The sequence below is a fragment of the Salpingoeca rosetta genome (assembly GCF_000188695.1).
Source record: "Salpingoeca rosetta unplaced genomic scaffold supercont1.1, whole genome shotgun sequence".
Lineage (NCBI taxonomy): Eukaryota > Choanoflagellata > Craspedida > Salpingoecidae > Salpingoeca > Salpingoeca rosetta.
In genome coordinates, this window is record NW_004457740.1 from 1,373,643 (window position 1) to 1,387,515 (window position 13,873).

The 13,873-nt window shown below is 55.3% G+C and overlaps 4 protein-coding genes across 4 annotated transcripts in view; 2 read left to right on the plus strand and 2 right to left on the minus strand.

Moving 5' to 3' along the window:
* PTSG_00314 (uncharacterized protein) overlaps window positions 1-3,178 on the plus strand; it is a gene marked incomplete at its 3' end in the record, with an annotated part of 3,369 nt that extends 191 nt beyond the window's left edge. Inside the window, exons 1-2 of the mRNA XM_004998807.1 lie at window positions 1-2,764; window positions 3,033-3,178. The exon at window positions 1-2,764 is cut by the window's left edge and continues 191 nt beyond it. Of these exons, the coding sequence (XP_004998864.1) occupies window positions 1-2,764; window positions 3,033-3,178 (2,910 nt within the window). The remainder of the gene's footprint in view (window positions 2,765-3,032) is intronic.
* Window positions 3,179-3,787: 609 nt separating this feature from the next.
* On the minus strand, window positions 3,788-6,081 carry PTSG_00315 (uncharacterized protein; the record flags this gene model as incomplete). Its single annotated transcript, XM_004998808.1, has 6 exons — window positions 3,788-3,898; window positions 4,175-4,282; window positions 4,515-4,660; window positions 4,817-5,019; window positions 5,287-5,450; window positions 5,791-6,081. 6 exons carry the CDS (start codon window positions 6,079-6,081, stop codon window positions 3,788-3,790), a joined length of 1,023 nt encoding a protein of 340 aa, XP_004998865.1.
* Window positions 6,082-6,277: 196 nt separating this feature from the next.
* On the plus strand, window positions 6,278-8,131 carry PTSG_11577 (uncharacterized protein). Its single transcript, XM_004998809.1, has 3 exons — window positions 6,278-6,462; window positions 6,719-6,797; window positions 7,158-8,131. The coding sequence occupies exons 1-3, from the start codon at window positions 6,349-6,351 to the stop codon at window positions 7,238-7,240; spliced, it is 276 nt and encodes a 91-aa protein (XP_004998866.1). The 5' UTR covers window positions 6,278-6,348; the 3' UTR covers window positions 7,241-8,131.
* Window positions 7,630-13,740, minus strand: PTSG_00316 (uncharacterized protein; the record flags this gene model as incomplete). Its single annotated transcript, XM_004998810.1, has 16 exons — window positions 7,630-8,094; window positions 8,569-8,622; window positions 8,889-8,952; window positions 9,090-9,131; window positions 9,364-9,470; window positions 9,626-9,986; window positions 10,319-10,382; window positions 10,612-10,744; window positions 11,070-11,188; window positions 11,509-11,683; window positions 12,001-12,150; window positions 12,346-12,494; window positions 12,729-12,933; window positions 13,108-13,155; window positions 13,349-13,442; window positions 13,628-13,740. The coding sequence occupies 16 exons, from the start codon at window positions 13,738-13,740 to the stop codon at window positions 7,630-7,632; spliced, it is 2,343 nt and encodes a 780-aa protein (XP_004998867.1).
* Between the last annotated feature and the right edge of the window lie 133 nt (window positions 13,741-13,873).

Here is a 13,873-nt window from a genome sequence, read left to right on the forward strand (position 1 = left end):
CAAAAACCAGGCAAGGGTGCACGGCGCCGCCAAAACCGCAAGAAGAAGAAGGAGAAGCGAAAGCGCATGCAGCTGACATGCACACAACCCAATCAAGCACTGAAACTGCGCGGCGTCGCCGCAATCCTGCACACCCTCCTTGGTTTTGGCACTGTCGCCCCGAAGAGCCACGGATTTCGGCTCGAGCACCAGGAACGCCTCGGGCAGGTTCGCGTCCTTCTTGTGCAAGGCCTCTCGCCCGACTCCCTGCGCACGTGCCAGCGAGTCGTGGGTGTTCCGTTTGGTGAGCCTGAAGCAGCACTTTCATCTTCACCCAAAACCAACGCAAGCAAGAACGACACTCCCGCTCAACAGCTCCAAGTCAAGGATGAGGGCGCAACGGGCGTCGCTTCAACGGGCGTCGCCTCAACGTCAACGTCAGCCCCATCGTCGGAGCCCACGCAGCCGTCAGAAGCGACACCGACGCCCTCCTTCAAGCGGGTGCTGAAGCTGCCGGGTGCGGATGCGTTTGTGGAGATTGGATCCATTGCTCTTCTGAACTCCGTCCCACCACCCCGCTATCAGCAGAAGAAGCAGAACAAGTCCAAGAAGAACAATTCTTCCTCGCAAGGCAGCAGTGCACACGACGAGAATGACGACCGCATCACGTGGACCGACCTCCTCTTGACGGAGCAGCAGCTCATCGACAACGAATACCTGCCTGTCACCGACACAGCCAGTCATGCCAGCCAGCCGGCAAGCGCGTCGCGGTCCTCGCCGTCCACAGCCACCACCAGCAGCAGCGCTGCACCTCCGCCATCGTACTGGCAGCTGCCTGATGCCAGGCACAGTGGCAATGGTAACCACGGCCAAAGCGCCGGCGGCACTGATGGTGCGAGCAAGACAACAGCACCAACAGCACCAGCAGCAGTCGTACCACCACAGCAACACCAGCACGAACAGCAGCAGCAGCAGCAGCAGCAAATGTCACCGCGGGTGTTTGCTCTCGACTGTGAGATGTGCATTACGGACAATGGGTTTGAGCTGACGCGCATCTCGATCATTGACGAGCGCGATCGCGTTGTGCTGGACACGCTGGTGCAGCCGCCAAACCCGATTCGCGACTACGTGACCAAGTACAGCGGCATCACGGCTGCCATGCTGGAGGGCGTCACTACCACCCTGGCTGACGTGCGCCGCGCAATGTGCAGCATCATGACGCGCCACGACATCCTCGTCGGCCACTCGCTCGAGAACGATCTCCGCGCGCTCTCGCTGCGGCACACACGCATCGTCGACACGGCCATCCTGTACCAGGGCACGCGGCGGGGCGGGTACAAGCCCAAGCTGAAGACGCTGGCAGAGTCGCACTTGCAGCGCCGCATTCAGCGGGAGGGGCAAGTCACCCCACAGCAGAGCGGTGTGGCTCGTGTTGGTGATGGTGGCGATGATGATGGTGATGATTGTGATGGTGGCGATGTGGCACAGGAGAATAAGCAGGGGGCGGCCGTGTCGGTGTCCACGGTGATGGCAAGAGTCTCGACGACACGAACGCCGGCGCAATCAGGCGCATCGACTGCACAGGACGATGGAACAAAGGACAAGGGTGCGACCGCAGCAAAGACAACGTCATTATCACGTGAGGTGGCAGTGGCACAAGTCATCACCACAGCGCAGGGCAGCACTTCCATGGTTGCCGCACAGGCAACAACCACGACCACAGCCACGACCACGACCACGACTACGACTACAACGGCAGCGGTGCAGCATCAGCAAAGGAAGCGGGCAGCACACGAGGCAACCACAAGCAGCGCTACCAACAGCAACGCTAACACCAGTAACAGCACCACCACCAGCAACAACGACAGCAAGCAGAGCGGCGCCACGGACCGCGCTCACACCACCGAGGCAATGTCCACATCGACAGCCACAGGACCAGCAACCGCTACAGACGGCGATGACGATGATGATGAGGAGCAGCAGGTGAAGCGGGCAAAGAGCGAGGACGGCGCGAGTGTTGCGGCGCCCGCAGAACAGGTCAGCATGGTGGTACAGAACCCTTCCACAACAGCCACGACGACGACAACAACGACAACGACGGCGTCAAAGTCATCGGTTGTGCTTGCGAGCGCTGCGTCCCACGGGCACTGCAGCATTGAGGACGCGCGCGCGTGTCTGCATCTGGCGCAGTTGAAGTTGGAGAAGGGGCGGTCGTCGCTCAGGCCGCCGGACGAGGAAACCAATGTCTTCGTGCACACGCGCAGGCGGCTGGAGCGGCAGCAGCAGCAGCGCGAGGAGGAGCAGGAAGAGAGGAGGAGGAGGAGGAGGAGGATGGACGAAGGCGAGGATGGTGATGGTGGTAATGGTGGTGGTGAGGATGGTGATGGTGGTAATGGTGGTGGTGAGGATGGTGATGGTGGGAAGGAGAAAGGTGGTGGTAAGCAAGGGGATGCGCGTGGACAGGGGAGTGCGACACCTGCTGGTGTGCGGCAGTTTGATCCAAAGCACACTGGTTGCGTCATTGGTTCGCACTTTCTGTGCCAGGCCATGTCCAAGTTTGGCGTGCATGTGGTGCAGGCCGACACGCTTGCAGAGGCGAAGCGGGCAGTGAACGGCAGCGTTGCACGGGCGAGCAAGCTGCTTGTCGTTGAGACGGCTGCGCTTGACCAGGCGTTGGGGCGTGGGGAAGCGGTTGCTGATGCCGCAACGACGGTTCATGAGTTGGTGCAGGCACTGGCGCCGACAGACGCACACGCAAACGACCTCCTGCTTGTCGTTGGTCTCGGTGAGTGGCAAGCGGGGCGATGTGGGAGGGCAAGGGAAGAGGAACTGGTGGTAACAGTGGTGAATGGTGGTGGTCGCGGTGTTGGACGAGGTTGGACTTGTATTTGTGATTTGCTTGTGCATGGTTTGAAGGGCTTACGCAAATCCTCATCCGTTCGTGTTTCCCAGCACCAATAGCACGACCCACACTCTTTTATGCTCACGCTCTTTTTCATGCTCGCCCCCCGCCTCGCCGCCTTTTCCTTCCTCCTTTTACGTTGTGGCTGCAGGGGAGCGCCACTTGTACCGTGCTGCGTGCCAGCGTCGCACTGCAATCCGCAAGCAGACGGGCCGCATCCCCCCGCCCGACGCAGACTTCAAGGCGGCTGTGGCTGACGCGCGCGTGGGCGTTCTCCTCTGCTATCACGCCCCGTAGCTACAGCGGTTGCTGTGTGTCTCCGTGTTGTGTGTGTGTGTGTGTGTGTGTGTGTGTGTGTGTGTGTGTGTGTGTGTGTGTGTGTGTGTGTGTGTGTGTGTGTGTGTGTGTGTGTGTGCGTACAGCACACGCCGCTTGTCTCGTTGCCTGCCGTGCAATCTACTATCACGCTGTGTTTAGTTGCAAAGGGGGCGATGATTTGAGTAGACCACACGCCACAACGTCACAATGTCACAATGTCACAACGTCACAACTTCATGCACGGGACATGCACACGAACGCACGCAGGCACACGCACACACACGCACACACACACACACACACACACACTGTGCGAGCAAGAGCGGCTATCACAATGGTGGATTTCGGTTCAATGAAAGAACCCAGCGGCACCAAACAAGCTGTACATCACTGGCGACGAACCACCGCCAAAGGCACAACAACACAAAGTGTGGCGGTGCGTGCAGTTGTGCAGGCGCACTTGGGCTCATGCACGCACACACACGCACACACACAAACACACATACACACACAAACAAAAGCAGTGTTTCTATATGCGCGCGCGGGACAGAGATAGGGTGCGTGTGTTGTCCTGGTTGTAGGTTGTGCTCATTGGGCCTTCTTTGCGTCCTTCTCCATCCGCACATCCCGCAGCTCGCCCTCCATCAAGTGCTTGTATGCGACCTTCAAGATCAGATAGAACCAGTACACGTGCAACACCTACAAAGGATGGCACCCGCGTGCGTGCGTGCGTGCGTGCGTGCGTGCGCGTGTGTGTGCGTGCGTGAGCGCGTGTGTGTGCATGCGTGTGTGTGAGCGTGTGAGAGAGAGAGAGAGAGAGTGTGTGTGTGTGTGTGAAGGGAGATTGCAAAAACCATCCCAACAGACAACCTGACACCAGAGCAAGAGCAGACACGCAAGGAAGGGCAGTACATGCAGCAAGAGCAGCATGCAGCATGAAGCAAGAGCAGGGGGGTGCATAGAGGGAGCGGGCACCTGGAGGATGTTGAGCCAAATGTTGAGGAGATAGAACATGGTGAAGGGCTCGTGTCCCTCGTCAACAAACGTGACCTCGTATCCTTCAAAAGCAGCAGAGTACAGCAGCTGGCAGTGGCAGTGGCATTGGTGGTGGTGATGGGCAAGTGAGCGGTTGCACAGGGGATTGCATAGGGGTTGGTATGTGTGTGAAGTAAAGGGTGACGTGAGGCATGAGCACGCATTCACACACGCAAAACACAAGCACACACGCACACGAACACGAACATACATGCACACACACAGATACACAAACTCACACGCACTAACACACACACACACACACAAGTGCACTCTTCACCTTTGTTGGATAGAGGTAGAGGCGGTACATGGCCCACGATGTGATGAGGCCAACGAACGTCACGGTGGCAAACGATTCCCATTTAAGAAAGTGGAAGCACTTCCCCGAGTCGAGGAAGATGTCGCTCACATCGTGCACCATCAACACTGTAACCAGCGGCAGGGCAGGAACACACACACACACACACGCACACAACATGGGCGCAGGGGTGAGCGATGGAGCGTAGCATGACAGCTTACACAACAGAAGATACAACAACGATACATCAACCCTGGAACACCGAGCAGGGCGGAGCAACGCACCAAGCATGCCGATGCGGTGGAAGTTGTGGAAGTAGCTAAAGGCGAGCAGGCAGACGGTGACCACGTGGTGAAGGAGCATGATCCAAAAGTCGGTCAGCTTCTCATCAACGAGTGTGTGCAGCACAATGCCAGAAATGTAGTAGGACAGCTCCACGATGTAGTTCACTTGCAGGATCATCGGCTTGGGCTGTCGGTGCTCGCCTCTGTGGCGAGTGTAAACATCGCATGTTGCGTGCGTGGATGAGTGGGTGAGTGGGTGGGTGAGTGGGTGGGTGAGTGGGTGGATGAGTGGGTGGGTGAGTGGGTAGATGAGTGAGCTAGTGAGCGCGCATATGTGCGTTGAAGGACTGAGGGGAGAAGTCAAGGACCACAAAAGCAACAGAAAGTGGTGTTTTGGGGAGCATTTTGTGCAGAGGGGTGTGGGCAAGTGGAGCAAGGTGGGTGGGGAGGGGGGAAGACAAGACACGTACGTGGCCTGGGATTTGACCCAGCAGTTGCGGGTGTTTGGCCAGTAGTCCTCAGTGCTAATGACGTAGAGGGCGACGAAGAACATGATGGTGTAGTAGCTACAACGTACAAAGCACTCTGCAAACTTTGGTGCGTCTGTGGGCTCGGCAAACCGCTTACTCACAAACTGCAGGATACGTATGTGTGTGCGTGCGTGCGCACGTGAGCGGCAGTGTGTGTGTGAATGTGTTGAAGGGATTTGAAGGGACAGAGTATGTCTCTGCTTGCAACAACTAAAACTCACACACGAGTGGCCAGTACAAGCAGGGGTAGCATACACGAGCACACGAGCAGGCGCAAACAGTTCACATACACCACGCACATACACAGAAACACAAAACACGCACACAAACACACAAACACACAAACACACAAACACGCAAAACACACAGACACAACAGTGCACAAACCTGTCCATGACACAACAGTGCACGCCACCCTCATTCGCCACGGCACAGTTGACTCACCTCGACAATGCGTTCGGCTAGGAAGAAGCCCAAAACCATGGCAAGGCTCAGTGGGATAACGGTGGCGACGGGGAACTCGCCTTCAAAGGTCTCTGGGGTCATGGGCTTGTCGCCAGTGACCAGGCAAACCATGTTCTGTGCCCAAAAGACGGCAGCCTGCAGGACCGGCATCACATACTTGCCAAGCTCCGGCGACGGGAAAAACACAATCCACACGTCAGCAATCAGCACCAGCGCCAGCATGGGCTTGTGCAGCAGCCCAAACGCCGCTTTGCTCTTGTCCACCGCCATATCGGCCGCCACTCCTGCAACAACAGGGTCGTGCTGCTCAACTAGAGGGAGGAAGGGGTGAGAGAGGAAGATGAGAGTGGGTGTCGCGGACGAGGGACGTCGTGAAGAAGAACACGAAAGAAGCAAACAAAAGGAGGAGGAGGGAACACAAACAAAACAACACAGCAAAAACGCCACCAGCCAACACACTCGTCGTTGCTGGTCTAATTTTGTGCTGTACTAAAACCAGGACACTGTCCTCCATTCACAAGGCGAAGGACGGTGAAGATGACCTCACGCACAAGCACCAGCACCAGCACCAACACCAACAAGGGGTTGGCGAAGGAGAAGCAGGCAGTGCAGGTGTTGCGGGGCGAGCTACAGCACTTGCCTTCGGCCAGGGTACGGTTGGTGTGGGTGTGGTTGTGGCTGCTGTGATGTATGCGGAGAGACGTGCACATGCGTGTGGATGCATGGATGGGAGGTTGCGTGTTCGCACGTGGTTCAGTGTCACAGCGGCAAACACACACACACACACACACACACACACACACACACACACACACACACACACACGTTGTTGATGCTTTGTGGTTGTTTCCCTCCCTCTCTCTCTCTGCTTCTTTGTGTCTGTCTCTTTGTGTTGTGTGCATTGCAGAAAGTGTACACTGCCAAAGCCAGTGGCGGCAGTGTGTACTTCAAGTCGACTGCGGCAGACGCTCTGTCCATGAAGCAAGGTGCGCACCGCGTTGTGGATTGAGCCGGGTTTTAGCCACTTGAACCACAGCACGTACATCACGTACAGACAGACGGACAGACAGCCAGACGGACACAGACACAGACACACGCACACATATTGCAACAGCCATTCACGCTGATGATGGGCCGGCTTTCTGACGCCTGCACACACACACACACACACACACACACACACACACACACACACACACACACACACACACACACACACACACCTCTCTCTCTCTCTCTCTCTCTCTCTCTCTCTCTCTCTCTCTCTCTTACACACGCTGACACACACTCTCTCTTACACAAAACCACATCTGCTCACACAATCCAACGATGCCATTGTCACACAGAGGAGCTAAATGACAAGGTGGCGGAGATGCATGAGCTGCGCTCAAAGTATCCACAGTTGTTCACAGAAGGCCAGCCACAGTGACGGGGTGACACGGTCTATCACAAGCAGCGCACGCAAACGGCTGCGGCTGCAATCGGCAGCAGGGCAAGCAACAGTCAAGTAATATCGATCAAACAAGAGAAAGCAGGTACAAAGGAAGCGGGAACAAGAGCACGCAGCACAGGGCGGGCGGAAGAACAGCAGGGCAATGAACGAAGCAATGGGCAAAGCACGTGCAAGCGAAGGCCAGCAGCACCGACACCAGCGTAGCGATGTGAAAATAAGAGCAGGCAAGTAAAAACGACGTGCGCCAAGGCAAAAGGAACACGCCTGGACACGAAGAAAGCAAAGAGCGGGACTCGACGCAAGTACGACGCATCCCACAACGCAACGCGGCGCAAGAACAGGCCGAGGCCAGCAGCGGTACCACGTCAGCAGTTTGATGATGAAGAAGATTGGCGAATTGGTTGCGTGGGCGTGGGTGTGTGTTGCTTGGTTGGCGTGTTTGTGGATGAATTGGTGACGGTGGAGAGGGGCGTGCCCCTGTTCCCCTTGAATGACCCGCGCTTCGGGCTCGAGTGGCATTGGTGGCGTTGGCGTTGGTGGTGTCTGAGCTGCATCTTCTTGTGCACGGCCAGTCGTGGCTTGTTGATGGGCGTCGATTGGCGGGAGAGCGGAGATGAGGAGGCTGCTGGTGCTGGTGGCGGTGTGGCGTTGCTTGCCTCGCTGCTGTCTTGATCGGTGTGCAGCCGCGTCAAGCACATGCGGGGCGGCGATTCTGCGTGTGTTTCTTGAAACAGCTGGTGTTGCGGTGTTGCGCGTGCCATATGCCCCTCCTTGTCTGTGCCTGCACCATCCGTCACATACTGCAGCTCCACCTCAACGGGCGACGTTGGCTGGCAAACAATTAAAAACAAACAAACAACCACAACAGGCATCGAACTTTCGTGAGCAACGCAGCGGTGGCGGTGATGGCGATGGTGCTGGGTGATGTTGTTGTGTGTTGTGATGAAAAACAATGTAGTTGTCACTCTGTGTGTGTGTGTGTGTGAGTGAGTGTGTGTGCATGTGTGTGTTCTGTGTGTGTGGTGAGTGTGTATGTGTGTGTGTGTGTGTGTGTGTGTGTGTGTGTGTGTGTGTGTGTGTGTGTGTGTGCGCTCGTACCGAGAGCACAAGCTCGGGGTTGTCATTCCCGCGCGTTTTCCTGTTGCGTCGCCTCCGCCCACGCTGACTGTCTTGCGTCTGCAGCAGCAGGTTCACGTTGTTGTAAGCACGTGCACGCACTTTGCAAAAGCCATGATCCACAGCGTACACAGACACACGCACACATACACGCACACATACGCACACACACACGTACACAGACATACCTGCGTGTCGGTGAAAGGGGTTGTGACCTGGGATGCGCGAAGTGGGGTCTTGGCCTGAGCAACAGGTCGGTGGTCGAATGTGTTGAGTAGCGTTGGCGGTTGGATGAAGGGAAATGCAGACGAGGATGCAAGTCGAACTCAAACTGGACGTGAAGCATCGCAGATATATATCCCGACATACACCGTGACGCTCGTCACACACATGCAAACATACGACACACGAACACACAGCACACAACACACAACACACACAATCATACACATGCAAACACACAAACACATGCAAACACACCCGAGCACACACTCACACATGCGCGTACCGTGAAAGCACGAAGACTTTCGGCAACCGTTGGCGACGTGAAATCAATGGCGCCATGGATGCGTCTGCATGGAGATGTGGAAAAGGGTTGAATGTGAATGAGATGTCACACATGATGCTGAAATGTCCTTCTCCCCCTGTTTTCCTTGTTTGAGGGGGGCAGCAATGCAACTAGCATCATTCTACACATACGCACACACACCCTGGCGACTGGAAGAGAACGGGCACGTCGTGTGGATCCGCTCTGATAGTGATGGTGGTGATACGATGCATTGTGAACGAGCAAGTCTCAATCCGTTGTGCAGCTTAAATCATGGCAAGGCGATCATGCGCTCGCAACTCACGCAGTCACGACGGCACGTGTGCTCTGCAGCCCACACATACAACCATACGTGCTCTTCAACACATGCACGTGCAGTCACGCGCTCACAGCACACACACACACACACGTACAAGCACGTGTTGATGCCACTCACGGTGTTGGCGGGCTGACGGCAATGGATCCGCGAAATGATGGAGAGAGAACACCGGAGCGATGGAAGGAGGGCGAGAAGGGGCTGTTGCGTGCGGTTGACGCCGGCGACTGACACAAGACCACAGTACCCAATGATAGCGTGAGCGACATGGTAATGCAAGGTGTACGCGCGACACAGATGTTAGCATTGAGATGATGGCGCAGTCTCGGGTCTTGACAGCACTTCCAATGCACAAGTTTTTTGACAAGTCGTGGCTCCATACCTCGGGCTGAGGAGAGAGCAGAGACGCGTTAAGAGAGGTGATGACACGGCTGGACAGCGCCGGAACCGGCGAAGACAGCGCCTCTCCATCAACATCACGATCGCCATCATCGCCAACACCAACATCAACATCTCCCACGAGAATACTCGGAGATGCCTGCATGCAAGACTCGTCGTCTGAAGCGAGGCCACGCTGTCCAAGCTGCTGTTGCTGCTGTTGTTGCTGTTGCTCAGTGTCAGGTGCGACAGCGGGTGCGTCGTGTTGCCCCCTCCCTTGCGTCTCATCCTTCGGTGTGTCATCGGCGAGCTTTGATGAGATGCTCGCGTTTCGCGCTCTTGCAGCGGCAGCAGCGCGGCGGCGACTGGAAATATCAAGAGCAGAGGCGATGGATTTGAGTCAAGACAAGGAACAGCTCAATGTCGCCGCAAACTTCGCCGCTTGCCGCACGTACACGCATGCGCAAATTCAGGAGTACATATGTACACACACTCAATCGTACATTCATCTACACACACGCACACACGCACACACGCACACACGCACACACGCACACACGCTCACACGCACACACGCACACACGCTCACACGCTCACACGCTCACACTCACTCACGCACGCACACACGTGGCAATTGCCACATAGGTTCACCCACAATTTCGCACGTGCGCGCACGTCCTCCTGGCACCACACACACCTGTTTGGGGTCTTGAGCATTGTGATGACGCGGCGAAAGATGGACGGCGTCGCGGGCGCTTGCGCTAATCACACACATCATAATACATCATGGAACGATGGTGCATGCCAATGGGTCGGCAAACACACATACACAAATGATCAGTTGACGGTGTGTGCATTGCATGGCATTGGCACGCATGCACATACACATCGACGCACGCACACCAAGGAGGAGCACGCAACAGCCTCTTGGCTGGCGTTTCTCTCAAGCGCGTGCGCGAGTTTCAGCTTGGTTTGATGGATGGTTCTCACGTTGCCAGTAGTGCGGGCCGAGTTTGCTTGGACTGGTGCCAAGGCGGATGGCCTTTCGAATCTCATGCAAGTGCTGCTGCAGTTCCTCTTCGTCAACAGACCACACCTCCTGCATAAAGAAGTCTTGCGACAACTGCACATCATTGCATCGCACATGCGTGTATGTGTATGTGTATGTGTATGTGTATGTGTATGTGTATGTGTATGTGTATGTGTATGTGTATGTGTATGTGTATGTGTATGTGTATGTGTATGTGTATGTGTATGTGTATGTGTATGTTTATGTGTATGTGTATGTGTATGTGTATGTGTATGTGTATGTGTATGTGTGCGCAGGGGGCTTGTGGGAGAGTATCGGAAGTAGGTGTGTTGGTGAACAAGCAAGTGCGCCGATATTGGAATGGGGGTTTGAGCAAAATCAAGCCTGCTTGCGGTCGCAGGAGGTCCACACAACAAACCTTGTGAGGCGGGAGGTGTTGCAGGTATGGAAGCGCGGTGGCAAGCGTCTCGGCTTGGAGGAGGTCGTTGGCACATACACGCATGATGCTCAGTCCAACTTGATGCAGCACCACAAACCCTGCCATGATATTGCGCACAAACACACGTGGCACATCGTGGATGCTGTGCTGTCAGTTCCTGACAATATATCATATCACATCGCTGATGAAAGTCACCCTCCGCGTTCACGTCCGTTTCATTGGGCATAAAGCACACACACACACACAATATATATATTATATATATATATATATATATATCTTACACAGACTTACACACAGACTTACACACAGACTTACACAGACTTACACACACTTACACACACACTTCACACACATGACTTTGATTGGCCACTTGCACACCCGCATCGTGTGCATGTGTACGCGGTGATGTCTGCACCTTTGAACATGAGGAGATCCCAGATGGCGAGGACGGTGTCCCAGAGCGGAAGAGACGTGAACGCGCACATGAACCATTGCGTCACGTACATGAGCGGGTGCATGTACATGTCATTGAGATGCTCCGCCAATGCCGGAATGCGTCGGGCGATCAGCCCTTGAAACACCCGCGACTCCTGTTGGGCGCATGAATATCGCCAAGAGGTTGCCGCAGGCATGGTGTTGGTGAATTGGGGGAATTGTGTGACAGCGTAGTGACATATGTACAGGGACGCCTCCAAGCCAACATTCATGTTCACGCACAAACAAATGCACATGCACACAGAGCGTACCCAAACACACATACACAAATACACGTGCACACACACACACGCACACACACACACACACACACATACACACATGCATACACACACATGCACGCACCCACACATGCACACATGCACACACACGCGCAAACTCCCCCCCACACGCAGGCATTGCGTTGTTTTACCTCTTGGATCTTGACGAGGCGCTCGCTGTAGAATCCTTGCAGGTGGAGAGCAGATTCCATGAGCGAGAGAAAGCACCAGAACGCATCCTCCTCCTTCATATGCATGAGCAGCACCGCTGCAACGTACGCCATGCCCTGGCAATACCCCGTCTACCCGTGTAGGAATGAAGCAAGAGTTGCGCGCGCGAGTTGGAGGCACGTGGTGGGTGAGGACATTTGCGTTGACACCAAGGCAGATTGCGTTGCAGAAATGGCTATGGCGTTCAGGAAACGAGAGTACACGTGTACACATGCACTCGCAGTGCTGCAGACATGTTGGCACGCGCATGCTTTGGGCCACTTCACCTCTTTGTTGTACGCGGCATAGACTGCGAGGACACGGAAAAGCTCCTGCTGTCCTTCTCCATCACACTCCATAAACATGACGTGCGTGTAGAAGGTGCGATCCAGGTCAAGGCGAATCTGCTTCACCGCTTGGATGCTCGGTGCCTCATCTGCACACACACACACACACACACACATGCATGCGCACACGCGCATGAGTGAGCATGTGGGCTGTCTTCAAGCAGGTTGATTTGTACACACCACCGGGTTACTGCACACACACATGCGTGCAGTTACCAAACACACACACACACACACACACACACGCACACACACGCACGCACGCACACACACACACACACACGCACACATACACACACACACGCACACACACACATACACACCGTCTTGTTGCTGGTCGGTTGGGCGGGGTCGTCCACGTTCCTCGTCGGCACTGTAGTCGTTTGCCCATGCAATGTTTTCCTTGTCCAGTTGTGTCTGCCTTTGTTCGCGTTGCTGACACAGCCGCGCAATCCTCTGAACTTCACTGTTGTAGTCGAGGTCTACGTTCGCCTTCACTTTCTCCACTTCAAGCATCGCTTGCCAAATCTGCACAGTGTTGGCAGCGCGAAGAACAACGACCAACAAAAAGCAGCCTCAGTGAGCAAACGCCTTCTCGTGTGCAAAAGTGACAGAAAGCGGGGGCGGGGGATGCAAACCAACTTAACTAAGTCACATCAGTTGAAACACAGCTCTTGTTCTCTGCTTTTATTCTTGGCTTACCTGGCCACGAAGCGCGTTTGGCACTCCCTGTTGCAGAAGCTGAAACACCTGCATTTGAAGTGAGGTCACAGATGCACCGTGAGCACGTGAGCGGACAGATCAGAGTGGAAGAAGGGTGGTGCCAAAGAACATAAGTCATCTTCGAGCCAGGATCGACAGCTGATACTGACAACTGGTGTTGACAGCTGCTTTTGAATTGAGCCAAGACTGTCTTGGAGCACGACACATTCTGCAAACATACCATGTCTGGGCGACTGCGCTGCACATTGTCCCAGTCCTTCAGGACAGCTTGCCATTTTAAGTACGCCTCCTTCTCTCGATCTTCTTGCTCTGGCCTGCGGTTGCACAAGTGTGTATGGAAGGGATGGGTGAGTACATGTGTGCGCGGCACGTCAACGTGGGTGAGGACATTATTTGGGTGTCATGCGCAGAGGGGGGCGAGATGGTTTGTCTTGCATGACAGAACATGCCCGTGGAAGAGTCAGGCATGCATTAACAGATTACAGAGACAAGCACGCACCCGTAGTCGTGGCATCTGAAATCTCCTTCCTCGTCTTGGTCGTCTTCTTCACGTTCAAGAAACCCATATCGGTCAAACTTGAGCTTGCTCGCTGCCCTGCACCGATCTCCCATCGTCCTTGCGTTGTGTGTGTGTGTGTGTGTGTGTGTGTGCGTGCTTGTGCTTGTGCTTGTGTGTGTGCTTGTGTGTGTGTGTGTGTGTGTGTGTGTGTGTGTGTGTGTGTGTGTGTGTGTGTGTGTGTGTGTG

Bases quoted from the DNA above. Each gene is read 5' to 3' on its own strand.
- PTSG_11577 (XM_004998809.1), top strand. From the start codon at position 6,349: ATGACCTCACGCACAAGCACCAGCACCAGCACCAACACCAACAAGGGG. The intron at 6,463-6,718 runs GTACGGTTGGTG...TGTGCATTGCAG, and splicing joins AGCACTTGCCTTCGGCCAGG to AAAGTGTACACTGCCAAAGC. The intron at 6,798-7,157 runs GTGCGCACCGCG...ATTGTCACACAG, and splicing joins CGCTCTGTCCATGAAGCAAG to AGGAGCTAAATGACAAGGTG.